The sequence below is a fragment of the Lacerta agilis genome, chromosome 2 (assembly GCF_009819535.1).
Source record: "Lacerta agilis isolate rLacAgi1 chromosome 2, rLacAgi1.pri, whole genome shotgun sequence".
In the NCBI taxonomy this organism is placed as follows: Eukaryota; Metazoa; Chordata; class Lepidosauria; order Squamata; family Lacertidae; genus Lacerta; species Lacerta agilis.
This window is the reverse complement of record NC_046313.1, coordinates 80,551,911-80,565,641: the sequence shown is the minus strand read 5'-3', so window position 1 is coordinate 80,565,641 and position 13,731 is coordinate 80,551,911. Positions and strand designations below refer to the sequence as shown.

The window sequence follows — 13,731 nt, the reverse complement described above, 5'->3', positions numbered from 1 at the left end:
CTCTTGGGAATTGGTCAAATGGTGCAGAGACCTCCAGGTATACAGTGGTATATAAATTCAATAAATAATAGCAGCTTTGGGATCGGCCTACAGCTACACTGGGAAACAGTGCAGAGCCATTTCCATGCCTGCCAAAGACCCTCCTATTCTCCACCCGCCTTAGTCACCTAGGAAACCGCATGGCATCATTGGTCTGACTCCACCATTGCCGACTCCCTCCACCCTGTCTCTAAGGGGAACTGAACACACTTCCACATGCTGTGCCAGCCTACCTAGGGCAGAGCTGGCTAATGCGTGGCACTGCAAATACTGCTGGACTACTCTTTCTTTCCGTCTTTCCTGCCCTTCACACTAAGGTCCAAGGTCAGGTTACAGCATTGGAACACAATAGAAAAACAATTTAAAACAACTTGCAAACATATAAATAAGGTGGGGCCTAAAAACGTGCCCTTCAAGTGTCAAAAACTGACCATGGGCCACCCTGGCTGGGGCTGATGAAGCTGGAGTACAATAATATCTGGAAGGCCACAGGTTCTTCCCAGCCTTTGCCTATAAATTGTAGAACCCAGAGGCACAGGAATGACCCCAATATTTTTTTGGGGGGGGGTCGCATGCAACACCACGTGCATGTGTGACACTGTACACACGTCGCAGGAGACTGAGAGCTCTGGAGGAGCTGACCCCTGGGGCCTGTGGTGTGAGTGTGAATCTCCCCCCACGCTCAGAAGCCCTTTTTTGGTGTCTGAAATACAGGTTGGAAATACTTGTCTACAGCCAATTCAATTTCTGACCAGGTCTCTATCTGCCAATGCCCAGTTAGGAACATAGGGAGTCAGGCCACTGGGTCAACCTAGCTCCATGCTGACTTCACTAGCTGGTTGCAGCTCTCCAGGGTTTGTGATCAGGGTCCCTTTCCCAGCCCTACCTGAAGACCCGGGGACCTTCTGCATGCAGAGCATGTGCTGTACTGTGGAGGTGCAGCCCTCACCTCAAAAAAGCCACACCCCTGGTATCCATTTCCTGCTCTTGTCTGGCCTGCTACAGGAAAGAGCATCGGCTCCTTGTCCTGCTGAACAGGAGCTTCCTGTGACTTACCTTAGGACACTGCACCGTACAGGGCTCTGGTCTAGGCTGAGGGCGGGAGGGAGTGGGGAAACACAAAGGATAAAAAGACCAGTGTTAGAATAGCTATAATGCTGCTGCCGGTGCATGAAAACATTTTGTGCTGGACGTTGGATGAAATTTACCACAGTGCACGTGTAACCAATTGGTACAACCAGTGGCCTGTGATGTCCTGCCAAGATGCAAACATTTTACCATGTAAAATCAGAGGTGAATTTCTTCCACCACTTGGCAGAGTGCTCCAGGGGATGGTCTTTACCAAGTGGTTATTTTTATTATTGATAATGATGGTGGCGATGGTGATGTTATTTATACTCCCACTTTCTCCCTGACAGGGATTAAAGGTGGCTTACAAATAAAGTGAGAACAAACAAAGATCTAAGGCTGAGTGGAAATATGTGGAAGACTATCTGAAAAAAGAAGGTATAAGAACGGATTTGGTGATTTGCTTAGATTGAGATATATGTGGGGAGATTTATATGAAAATGTGAGCTATTTATTTAGTTATATATTTTTCAATCATTGTATAAGGTATAGCAAGTTTTGTTTCATTATTAAGGGAAGCGATATACAGACAATTGGAAGTCAATTTTTAATTGTTATTTATAATTCTTTGCTTTTTTCTGTGTGTTTTGTTTTTTCAAATATTATTTTTTGTGGATTATAATGTCTAGATTATATGTTTCTTAGGGGGTTTGTTTGTTTGTTTGTTTGTTTCTATTGGTTGATTTGATATGGTTGTATTTTAGAAGTCTGAAATTAAATAAAGCTATTTTAAAATAAAATAAAATAAAATAAAATAAAGCGAGAACAGCTAAAAAAATGGGGGGTAATTAAAAAACAATTAAACATTACTATGTGGTTATATGCACACCACAAGGCATTTCCACTTAAGACAAGGTCCTCGTGTGTAACAAATCCAGGCAACGTACAAACAAGAGGCACAGCTGTCCTACGCTTCAAGGCGTCTTGTGTTGCAAAGGTGCTACCTGAACAGGCAGAGCAGACACTCTTCCATTCACCTCCCTCCATTCAGGGGCTTAGCAAACTGCAGGTAATCCCTCCCCTGCAATTTGTGAGGAACGCCTTACCCCTTCAGTGTCGGCTGCCCTGCAGAGGGCGTTGGCAAGCCCCTCTTCCGCCTCTGGCAGAGTGCTCAGATCCCTCCTCACAAAGAAAACATTGCGCCGGTCCTCATTGGTCACCAGGCGGCGCAGCTGCTCGCGGTCAGCCCCGTTCATGCCAACAGCCAGCACCTGGATTCCTGCAAGGTGTAGAAAGAGAAAGTAAGCCCACCGAGGGGTTCTGTGGGTTGGCCATTCCCTGGGCAAGGCACATTAACAGAAGAAGATACTGGCAGCTTAACTAATTCTTTCCAAGAGAACCTTCAGTCAGGCCTACAGGGATAAGGTGTTTTTTTTTCTGGAAAAGCTTTTTTTCTAGCTGCAAAGAAAAGGGCAAGCGAAACAATCAAGGGTCTGGAGCAACTTCCTTATGAGGAAAGGTTACAATATCTGGAGCTATCTTGTTCAGAAAATAGGTGACAGTGGTGGGGACACATACAACGGAGATATATAAAATTAGGCAAGATGTGGGGGGAGTGGACAGAGATAAGTTTATTCTCCCTCTCTCATAGAACCCAGGCCACCCAATGAAGCTGAATGCTGGAAGATTCAGGACAGGCAAAGGATGTAAGGGAAGTTTCCTGTACTCTTGTATTCCCGTCCCCCTCCACACTCTAAGGGCCTGTGTGCCTTACCTGCGGCCTTGAGATCCCTGGCTGGCCCAATGGCATCATCGCTGGATGGACCATCCGCCAGGATCACCAGGGTCCCAGGCACACCAGGTCTGCGCCCTGCAGCGAGACTCAGCATGTCGCTCTTGGCAAGATTGATGGCAGCTCCTGCAGTGAAAAAAGCAAAGGACCCAAGATACAGATACCCACAGAAAGCAAGCATGTGCGGGAGAGTTCATTGTCAAGAGAGCTTTACAGAAGAGGAAGTGGCCACCTCTTATTTGGGATCTGGCCCACTACCTTGTTCAGGCTTTACAGCAGTAACTGGCCAACCCCATGGCCAGGATTTATTTATTACCATTATTATTTAGAACATTTATACCCTGCCTTTTACCTGAAAAGACTCACAGAGCGGCTTGCAAAAATCAGTTTTAAGATTGCCCTTGCCCTTAGGGCTTACAAAGACATGGCACACAAGGAAAAAAGGAATGTGAGGGAGGAGGAAGAAACAAGCTCAAACACATGTGCTTTAAGTTACAGTTCTTAAAGTTACTGTCAACACCAGTAGCAGTTCTGGCTATCTTTCCCTTGATAGAAGACCAGCCCCACACTGGAAGCAGCCCCACATTGCTCCAGATCAAATCCCGGAGAAGAGCAGGTGACGATGTTCAGGGCCAGAGGACAGAGCAGCTCCTGACACACAGCTCTGGATTTCAACAGGAATAAAGCCCTCTCTCTCTATGTGTGTGTGTGTGTTTTGTCCTTACAGCAATGCCCTCCCCGGTCTCTGAACCAATGAAACTTGCACCACACGGCTCAGCCCCCCAGCCCTGCACTTACCAATGGCATTGCCACTGGGTTCATCATAGCGCAGCGAGCGGATAAACTGCAGGACTGTTGGCAAGTCACTAGAGCGGTTGAGCCGGAGTAAAGGGAGGCCTCGGTAGCTGTAAAGCATGATGCCCACCTGTGGGAGAAAAGGAAAAAACAAAGTCAGAGCAGAGGTAGGGAATTTCAAGCCCAGGGTTGGATATGGCCCTCCAGGCCTCTCCACCTGGCCCTTGGGACTCTCCCCAGGCCACACCCACTCCTCAGCCTACTTCACATTGAAGGTGTGCTTGGACTTGGATATGGCCAAATGCATGTACTGCATGTGTGTGTGAGAGTGTTGCTGTAGAAACAGGCGTACTGCACAAAGCTAAAATTTTACATCTGTTGCTCCACCCTCTTTTGTTTCTGGTCGCACCCACTACCACCAATAAGGGGTTGCAGTGCTCAGGCTGAATGGGGTTCCCCACCCTTGAGATAGTGCAAGAAGAGGGCACTGCAACCAAGACACTCCGCAGCCAAGACATGAAATGTCTAAGGGAAATGTACTTGATGATGAACTTTAGGGTGCACGAAGGCCAGCAAGGCAGCCACCTGAAACACTGTGGGGCTGGCCACTCACGCCAGCCACTTCCCATGCTGCTCCATCCACTTTCGCCTTACAGACACAAACCATAGCAAATGAGGTTTCGCACTGAGAGAGGTGAAAATCACCAAGACCGCAGTGGGAGCCTTGGCACCAGAATGGCTTGCCATGAAGCAGAGGCTTGGCATGGGCGTTTTACCAAGTGGCCCAACACCCACAGCACATGCAAACTGGGCCAAAAGGAAGAGCTGCAGCCCCTTTATGCCGGTCATTACCTGGGTGGCACCAGGACCCAACTGGCCCAGTGCAGATACAGTGTTGGAGAGGATGCTCTGCACGGCCTCTGCGTTGTAGGCATTGTCTCGAGTGGCATGCACGAGGAAAACTACGTCTCTGCGGGCGTCTTGGCAGACTGTAGAGGGGAACGTTTCAAAATGAGTAGGGTTGGCGGCCAAGCGGAGGTCAGGGGACATAAAAACGAAGAGACTTTTCTCCACTCCCCCATGTGAGAAGCTGCCCTTGTGCACAGCCAAATGGGTTTTGATTCAGAGCACAGAAGGGATCCAGGTGGCAGAAACAGCCCAAGCAAAAATGATCCAACTTAGCTCCACTTGTTTTCCTTGGGAACATAACACATAACAGGGAGTGAGGAGAGAGACCTTGAGCACAACATGAGAACATAGAATCATAGAGTTGGAAGAGACCACAAGGGCCATCCAGTCCAACCCCCTGCCAGACGATCTCTGCTGGATCCGGCATCCCTGTTCTCATAGTGGCCAACCAGATTCCTTTGGGAAACCTGCAAGCGGGATTCAAGCACAAGAGCGCTCCCCCCCCCACCTTTGGTTTCCAGAAACTGCCTCTGACTGTTGAAGCAGAGGCAGAGCCATCATGGCTAATAGTTTATTGAAAATCTGGGAAAGACATAAAAGATTATTAGAACCCAAAACACCTAAATGGATATCCCCAATTGAAATAATCACAATTAAAAAAATAAATTCAAAAGGACATTGGGGCACATACAAAGATCTAACAGAACAGCGGGATGGAAACTTGAAGATAAAAGAATATAACGACATCAAACACCTCTTAACTGGATGGATACAATACCACCAAATAAATAGTAAATTTAATAAGGACAAGATGCAAAAAGGATTCTTAAATGAACCTTCCTTATTAGAAAAACACCTCTTGCAGAATAGATGTAAACTAATATCTAATATGTATAATGTATTGCTGGAGTGGGAAGTCAAAGATGAGATGGTCAAGGAAACCATGATCAAGTGGGCAAAAGATCTAGGGAAGACAATCGAACTTGAAAAATGGGAAGGGCTGTGGAAAGAATCGTGGAAATTTACGGCGGCACAAGGGATCAGGGAAAACTTAATCAAGATGTTCTACAGGTGGTACATGACGCCAAGTAAAATACATAGAATGTATAAAGGAAAGAGCAACTCTTGTTGGAAGTGCCAAAAGGAAGTGGGGACCTTTATACATATGTGGTGGCACTGCGAGGTGATTCAAAATTTTTGGACCCAGGTCTTAGAGGAAATTAAAAAAATGATGAAATACAATATAAAGAAAAACCCCGAAGCACTTCTATTGGGAATTCTGGATGGAGAAATAAATAAACAGGATGTAAAACTTTTTCATTATGCCACTGCCGCGGCCAGAACTTTAATAGCTCAATATTGGAAAAAGAAAGATCTGCCGGGAATTAAAGAATGGCAAGAAAAATTATTCAACTATATTGATCTGGCTAAATTAACAGATAAAATTAGAGGATACAATGATCAAAAATTCCAACAAGACTGGGGAAAATTTGGAGAATACATCAAAAAGCAATGCCCCACTGTGAAATGCTGGCTCCATTTTTAGACATACTGTATCGGGATCAAAAGGAAAAGTGTTAATGGAATGGTGAAGAAATGAAAGATTACAATGAATATTAGTGTAGTACAAAGAAGTGTTAAATGGAATCTGGGAGGAGGACAAGTGGAAGTCACAAGGGAGAAGGATAGAATAATAACTGAATGGACGAATGGATAGAAGGAATAAAGGGAGATATGTGTAATAGGCGTAAAGGGTCAGATAATAAAGTGACTGATATGATTAATGTATTCGGAATAGGATGTCATGAATTAGAGAGGTATCTTATTATTTTCCTTTTTTTCTTTTTTTAGTAATGATGTATGGATTAGGTCATGACATATATAATGAGGCTTTTATCTAAGCAAAGAGCCATATGCAGGCTTTTTAACTCAAATTTTCTTTTTTCTGTATATGGCTTGTGTGTTTCGAGACGATGTTATTATTTGGATTAATTCTTTCTGTATTAAATAATTTATTAAAAAAAAAAATAGTTGATGACGGCAACCTCCCTGAATTCGTCCAATCCTCTTTGAAAGCCCTCCAACATAGGAGAGGTCCTGCATTTCCCTCCCAGGTGCAAGGATACCTCACCTGTGCGGTCAGTCACAGAAGTCTCAGGACCTGTGATGCTCCCAAACAGCGGGCGGATGGTGAAGGTGTAGCTCCTGCCCAGGCGGAGGCCAGACACTTGGTGTGATGTGGCAGACCCAGGTAACGTTCTCTGTACTTCCCCTTCGTCTGGAAGAAAGCAAGAGCATGAAAGAGGTTAACCAGGGCAATTCTGCAAGGGGGTGACCCAGTATGGACGCCGTGGCCCCTCTATGTAACAGATCTCAAGCCTGCGGTGGGTCTTGGAACCAGTGGCAGGTGGTGTGCCACGGGGAGATTCGGCCTGTGCATGACCTCTGGTCAAAGGAGAAAAGTGAGGGGTGGGGAAACCAGCTACATCTGCCAAGGATGGAATAACCTTCCAGTCAATTTCACACTTCCTGGGAGCCAGTGTGGGGCAGTACTTAAAAAGTATTGGATTATGGATTCCAGTTCAAATCTCAACTCAGCCACAAAGTCCCCTGGGTGGCCTTGATCCAGTGACTGTTTTTCAGCCTCAGTCTATCTCACAAGGTTGTTGGGGGGGATAAAACGGGGGAGGAGAATTATGCACGCTGCCCTGAGGTCACTGGAGGAAGGCCAAGATATAACGAGATCTGTTCTTGCTAGCTGCAAGCTGCCTTTTCTCACCCAGTCTTCAGCTGTGCAAGAGCTGGAGGAGGTGATGGCACTAGGACACACCGCCAGTACTTCCTCTTTCATGCCCACTCACCCCCTCAGTGGCCCAGCAGTTTGGTCCTCAACCTCTGCCATTACCTCGTGGAGATTTCCAGGTGAGGAGATAGCCAGTGGCCCCAGGAACTGGAGTCCAGGTCAAAATCGCAACATCCCTTTGAGTCTCTGCCACCCGGAAGTTGGTCACACGACCCACTGCTGCTGGACAAGCAGAGGTAAAAAGTTGAGGCAGTTGCTTGGGGCCTTCAGACAATCTTTGCCTCCACCAAGAGAAGCAGCTGAGACTCCATAATCATGATCAATGACAGTAGTTACCACACTAGTGAAACATTCTCCCTGGTGCCATTGACTCCTCATGGAAGCATTTACGTCCCCAAGCTTTGCAGAAGTCCTTTGCAGTAGTTATGACTACCATGTCCAAGCGAGAGTGTTTTCATCACAAAGATGTTTTCACAGCACAGCAGATGTGAGAACAACACCATATACACAACTAGCCACCATTGGTTTGTTACAGTGATTCATTCATCATTTTCCATGAAAAGGCAATACAGAAATATAATATATAAAGACCATTGTAGATGTAACCCCCCCCCCAAAAAAACCTCTTTCTTTAGAAGTTGCGGAAAAAACAGCAAGATGGGTTTAAAACATTTAACAGGGCAGAAACAAAAGAACCTATACAACATATTATCTCTGGGGACAACATACAAACACCTTAATACTGTCTGAAGTTATACGCCCTCCAATCCACTCCTCTGGCAGGGTATACACACCCAAGAAATTTACTGTGAAATCACTTTGACATAGTTCATGGGAAAGGGAATGGAATCAAATAAGTAAATAAATAACAAGAAACACACACAACTCCCAACCACCACCGTTTATCAGGTCACATACATGAGACCTAGGAAAGAAGGGAGAGCACAGCGAAAAAAGCCTTTTAGCTCCGATGAAATGCAATTTGAAGATGCCGCCAGGAGATGGCTCCCTTACTCCAAGCAGAGCCAGGCCTGAGGCAGAGCCCCACCAGGGGCAAGAAGCAACCTAAGGGCACCTGTGAGAGCAAGGTAGGTTTTGACTATCTTCCAAATTCACAAATAGACAGAAAGTGTCTTCCAGCTGATCTCTGTGCCTGCAGAGAATGGCCAACTTAGTGGAGGGTGGAAGATGGATTTACCAGTGTTGGCAACAACAGCCACAGCTCTGCTCTCCTGGTTGCCCACCAGGCTGGTGATGCGGATTTCGTAACGCCCTCCTGGCTGCAGGTCTCTGATGTCATAGGTGTTGACATTGGCCGGAAGCAGCTGGCTCCTCTCTGGTCCACCTGCCCCAGGTGAGAGAGAGGGAGTTAATTTCCTGAGTGCTGGGCAGAAGTAAGAGAGGCGTAGGTAGCACAACAGGGCTGAGGAACCTTTTCTGGGCCAAGGGCCACATTCCCTTCTAGGCAACCTTACAAGGGCCACATGCAGAAGGTGGGTGGGTCCAGAAACGTAAGTAGGTGGAGCAACAAATGCAAATTCACACACACCCAGGCAGAGTTCTAGCTGGGGAGGAAGGAGACATTTAAGAGGGTGCAAAGCAGGGGTGGCTGAGGAGAGTCCTAAGGTCAAGGAGGCCAGAGAGAGAGGCCTCCAGACCTGAGGTTCCCCATCTCTGGTGTAGACAATACTCACCATCTGCCGGCTGCCAGACAAGCCTATAGCCTGTGCTTCCTGGTGCTGGGCTCCATTCAACCCGGATGTGCTTTTCAGAGGAGTCGGTCACACGCAGATTCCCAACAGGCTGAGCTGAGACCATCGCTGAGAGGAAAGGTTGGGAGGATTAGCAAAGGAAGAGGATCCAGGGAGGTCTGATGCTGCCATGGATAGGAGAAGGCACTGTAGTGGGAACTATTTGCCCTGGATGAAGGGAGTGAACCTTGCTGAGGGGAACTGAAGAATGCACTTAGACTCATCCTGTACTCCAGGAGTCCATTTGGGTATTTAATGTGGGATGGATACAAGGCCTTTCACCTTTCGTTTAGGAACTGCAGCCGGCACCCTTCATAGATGGGCATTCCAAAGATCCAGAAATCCCCTGTCCACACACTGTTTCACAGCCTCTGCTTCCAGGGAGCTCCTGGAATGACAGCTACAAATGCAGCCGCTGCCTAATCCAGGTTGTCAAACCCCACCTAAAAGGAGTCAGTTGATGCTCAGTTGCCCATGAAGCTCACCAGCAACCTTCGGCAAATCACCGTCTCCAAACCTCCAGCCTAACTCACAGAGTGGCCAAAGTAGTGCCCAGAGCTCCTTGAAATGAGGACTAGACAGAGATGTGGCACACAAATCCATTAAAGTCTTACGTGTGGTGACAATGATAGACACGGGGTCTCCTTCGCGGTTGCCAATCAGTGCAGTGACCTTCACAGTGTAGCTGACTCCGCCTTCCAGGTTCTGGATATCAAAGGAATTGGTGCTTCCCGAGACCAGCTTGCTGTTTTCAGGTCCACCTTAGAAGCAGAGCAGAGTTTAAAAGCATGGGCAAAACCATCTCAGGCTATCCCAGTTCGCAAGTGCAAATCTTGATACTATTCACAGACAAAAGGTTATCCTTGCCCTACAACCAGGATGGGCAACCTGTAGCCCTCCAAAGTTTGTTGGACTCCAACTCCCATCAGCCCCCAGTCAGCATGGCCAATGGTCAGAAAGATGGGAGTTGCAGTCTGGCAACATCTGGAAGGCTAGCCGTTTCTACACCCTGTCTTAACCTGTTTCATACTTGGAGGGGGAAAACGGGGCTTTGGATTCTGGGACTTGCAAAGGTTCTGCTATCTCACTTTCTGGAAGAAACATCAGCAATCAGAAACAGCATCAATGCAGGCAGACAACTGATAAACTGAGCAGCTACTGTACCATCACTGCGGCCCCACACAATTCTGTAGGCTGTAACTCCGGGCACACCAACCCATGTGACTCGCACATCCGTGCTCCGAGACTCCAGGACCTGTAAGCTGGTGACCATTCCCACTTGATCAGGGGCTGCAAAAGAAAAGAATGGAAAAGGATGATTGAGAGCAGTGCCATTGAGATGGACTTGCTGTGGGCATCCCTGTTCTACAGCCAGAGCTGACCTCACCTGTTGTAGCTGTGGCGGTAACCGGACTCCCTTCTCTGTTGCCAACCAAGGCCGAGACCCCAATGAGATAGAAAGACCCGGCCCTCAGGCCCTCAATAGTGTAGGAGTTTCTATTAGCTGGAAGGACTTGAGAGAACTCTTGACCTGGGGGAGAAGACGACATCAAGCTGGAGGAAGCGTATTCCATAAAGCAGGGCTGAAACCGGGTGGACTATTACGGCAAGAAATCCCTCAGTTGAGAGCTACCAGACAGCAACTCTGGGAATCTTTTTCTGCCACAATTGCCACATAAGAGTCCGGACAGACATTTCCAACAGAAACAGCATATCTTAGCACAAACAAGGTATCCTTCAACAGAACAGCTTCCAGGCATACCACAAAACCAGTCTACATCCTTCTGAGACAAATATTTCATAACAGCAACACTGAGTGTGTGTGTTTTAAAAAAGGAGAGATCAATTGAGAGAGATTTTGCTGCCCAAAGGAATACAAATTTCAACTAGAGTGATTTGATTTTTTTTAATAAGCTGAACCCAAGCTAAGAATTCCTGGCTATCATATTTCACCTTTGAAATACAAAACTGTTTCCCTGCTTGGTTATAAAAGAAGCAAACCCAGAGATCTCTAGATTGCTAATTAAACTAGACTCCTGTTGGTTGTTTGCTTATTTATTTTCCACTTTTCACCCTAAGGTCCCAGGGCAGGTTACAACATAAAAACACGATTATAAAAAATGGTTCAAAACAACTTCATTAAACTACCCTGTCCGAAATGGCATTGCATTTTAGAATTAAACTATGTGGAGACTTTCCCCAAGTTAATCAGGCTAATCAAGTCTACGGAGTTCCAGTGGGCTGTCACTTTTTGTAACTGGGCAGCAGTCCCAAACTAGTTCTCCTTCCTGCCCTATCCCACCCCTGATATATTTCATTTCTCTAGTTTTGACACTACACTTTAGTCCTTAAATAAGCAGACCCCCAAGTTCCAATTAAGCCTAATTCTGAAGCCAGAATATATTATTTTTGTCACACGCAGAACAACTCACCATCTCTCTGCCTCCATGTCACCTTATATCCGGTCACCCCGGCAACTGGATTCCACGTCACCCGCAATTGACTGGGTCCAAGGGCAGCCACTTGTAGGTTGGTGATGCTGCCCACAGACGGGCGTTCTACAAGTCCAAAGACAGAATTGAGGGGGTTGGCTGGGAAAAACTGGTCATGCACAAACACTTACACGCCACTCTGGAGCAGGGGTGGAGAACCTCAGGCCCAAAGGACCTCTCTATATTGCCCCTAGACCACGCCCCTCCTCAGGCCGTGTCCCTCACCAGCCCTACTCCACACCTTCCTGAAGTGCTATTGCCTGGTTGGAATGTGACCTTGACACGTGATGATGTCCTTGGTTTGTCTGAATGGGATATGGGAGTGAGTGCATGTATGAAGAAACCACTGACATTTGCATGGCTGTGATGCAGCCTATGGTACCAAAGAGTCACATCTATTGCTCCACCCACATTTCCCTCTGGCCCCATCCACCACTGACATGTGGCCCTCAGAAAGCTACTCATAAAGTTATGTGGCCCTCTGGCTGGAAAATGTTCTCCCCTCTTGCCTCGGGAGTTTTTGAAGTGCTTCATGTCTCAGGGAGGAATTATTATCACCATACTGCAGATTGGGAATGACCTGTTAAATCTTCTCACAAGAAGACCTGCTGGATCAGGCCAATGACCATCTACTCCAGCATCCTGTTCTTACAGTGCCCAACCAGGAAACCCCCAAGAAGGACCCAAGCACCCTCTCCTCCAGTGGTTTCCAGCAACTGATATTTAGAAGCATTACTGCCTCTGGCTGTGGAAGCAGTGCATGGCTCTCAAGGCTAGGAGCTGGAGACCCACCTGAGTTCTACCTAAATGGCACCAAGGTCTCAAGGTGGAGCTGGTGGTGATGGTGCTAGCATATGTGGCCCTGCTCCCACTTCCGTGCGCATGGAGGCTAATTTCTGAAAAGGGCCTAGGACTATCTGGGATGAGTCGGTTGACACTTACGGAGTCGGATGTTGAGAGGAGCAGCGCTACCCTCACGGTTGCCAATAACTGCTGACACACGCACCACATACACCACATCCTCTTTCAGATCAGTCAGGTCCTCGGTGGTCTGGGAGCCTGGGATACGCCGTGTCTTCTCTGTGCCATCTGCAGCAGAGACCCAAATGACCATGTGCTACACATTCACAATATTCACTTGCAAAAGGGGTACCCGTGTTGGTTTTCTAAGATAAAGAAGTTCCTAGCGCTCATGGTTGTGAAGTAAAACTGAGAGACATTTAAGACAGTATCGGGAGTTGGCTGAGGAACAGTTTCTGGGCAGGGCATCCATCTGTCAACAAATGCTGTTGCACTGCACTGCACAACTCTGCCTCCTCTCCTATGGCTACCATTTGCTCCTCCTCAGCAATGACTGGTGCCCATTTGGGCTGGTAGGGCGGAAGGCAGAGAGGCCAACAGTAAGTGGGGCCAGGGCAGAGCTATCTAATTTGGGTTTTGCCACCCTTCTCTGCTCTTCTGACTCTGACAGTGGCAACACTCACACTAAGGAGGAGGAAGATGACAGATAGTTCCCCTGGACTGACTGAATGCAAGTAAGAAGGCAGGTAAGGGGGTGCTGGCTGAGGCTGATGGGATACTGCCCCACTTGCCCTAATGGACCAAATTCTACTGCTTCCCCCCGCACCCCTGCTCCTATTAGCCGAGGATGCAAACTGGATCTTCGATAGCACCAGGACCACTGTGAAGCAATCCCACCCCACAATTCCGCATCCCCTAGATACTCACCCTGGGTATTGCGCAGCACAACTTTATATGCTGTGGCCCCAGGGACACCCGTCCAGGCCAGTCTGACTCTGTTCCCCAAAGTCTCAGTGACCCTCAAGTCAGAGATGCTGCCCACGGGTTGTGCCACCCCTGCAAGACAAATCACAGCTCAAATGCAAGGAAGCCAGTGAGGGGAGCCAAGGTGCCAGCATGATGAGCAGCGGGGCCAGTGGTTGCACCAGGTCCTCATTACAGGGAAAGCCGTAATTTATTTGCAGCAGAAGGGATGGGGGAGGAGGACCCCCATATTGGACTTTGAACATCAGCAAAAATGAAAAAAGCGGCACACAGCTTAATAACGTACAGATCTGATCA

The 13,731-nt window shown here is 47.5% G+C and overlaps 1 protein-coding gene across 1 annotated transcript in view; it reads right to left on the bottom strand.

Moving 5' to 3' along the window:
- COL7A1 (collagen type VII alpha 1 chain) overlaps nt 1–13,731 on the bottom strand; it is a 116,570-nt gene that overhangs the window by 77,126 nt on the left and 25,713 nt on the right. The window contains exons 16-30 of the mRNA XM_033141017.1: nt 13,378–13,506; nt 12,592–12,738; nt 11,590–11,715; nt 10,545–10,688; nt 10,322–10,447; nt 9,772–9,918; nt 9,101–9,226; nt 8,605–8,751; nt 7,509–7,628; nt 6,735–6,881; nt 4,547–4,683; nt 3,698–3,824; nt 2,882–3,025; nt 2,214–2,386; nt 1,096–1,131 (exon numbers count right to left, since the gene is read on the bottom strand). Of these exons, the coding sequence (XP_032996908.1) occupies nt 1,096–1,131; nt 2,214–2,386; nt 2,882–3,025; nt 3,698–3,824; nt 4,547–4,683; nt 6,735–6,881; nt 7,509–7,628; nt 8,605–8,751; nt 9,101–9,226; nt 9,772–9,918; nt 10,322–10,447; nt 10,545–10,688; nt 11,590–11,715; nt 12,592–12,738; nt 13,378–13,506 (1,976 nt within the window). The remainder of the gene's footprint in view (nt 1–1,095; nt 1,132–2,213; nt 2,387–2,881; nt 3,026–3,697; nt 3,825–4,546; nt 4,684–6,734; nt 6,882–7,508; nt 7,629–8,604; nt 8,752–9,100; nt 9,227–9,771; nt 9,919–10,321; nt 10,448–10,544; nt 10,689–11,589; nt 11,716–12,591; nt 12,739–13,377; nt 13,507–13,731) is intronic.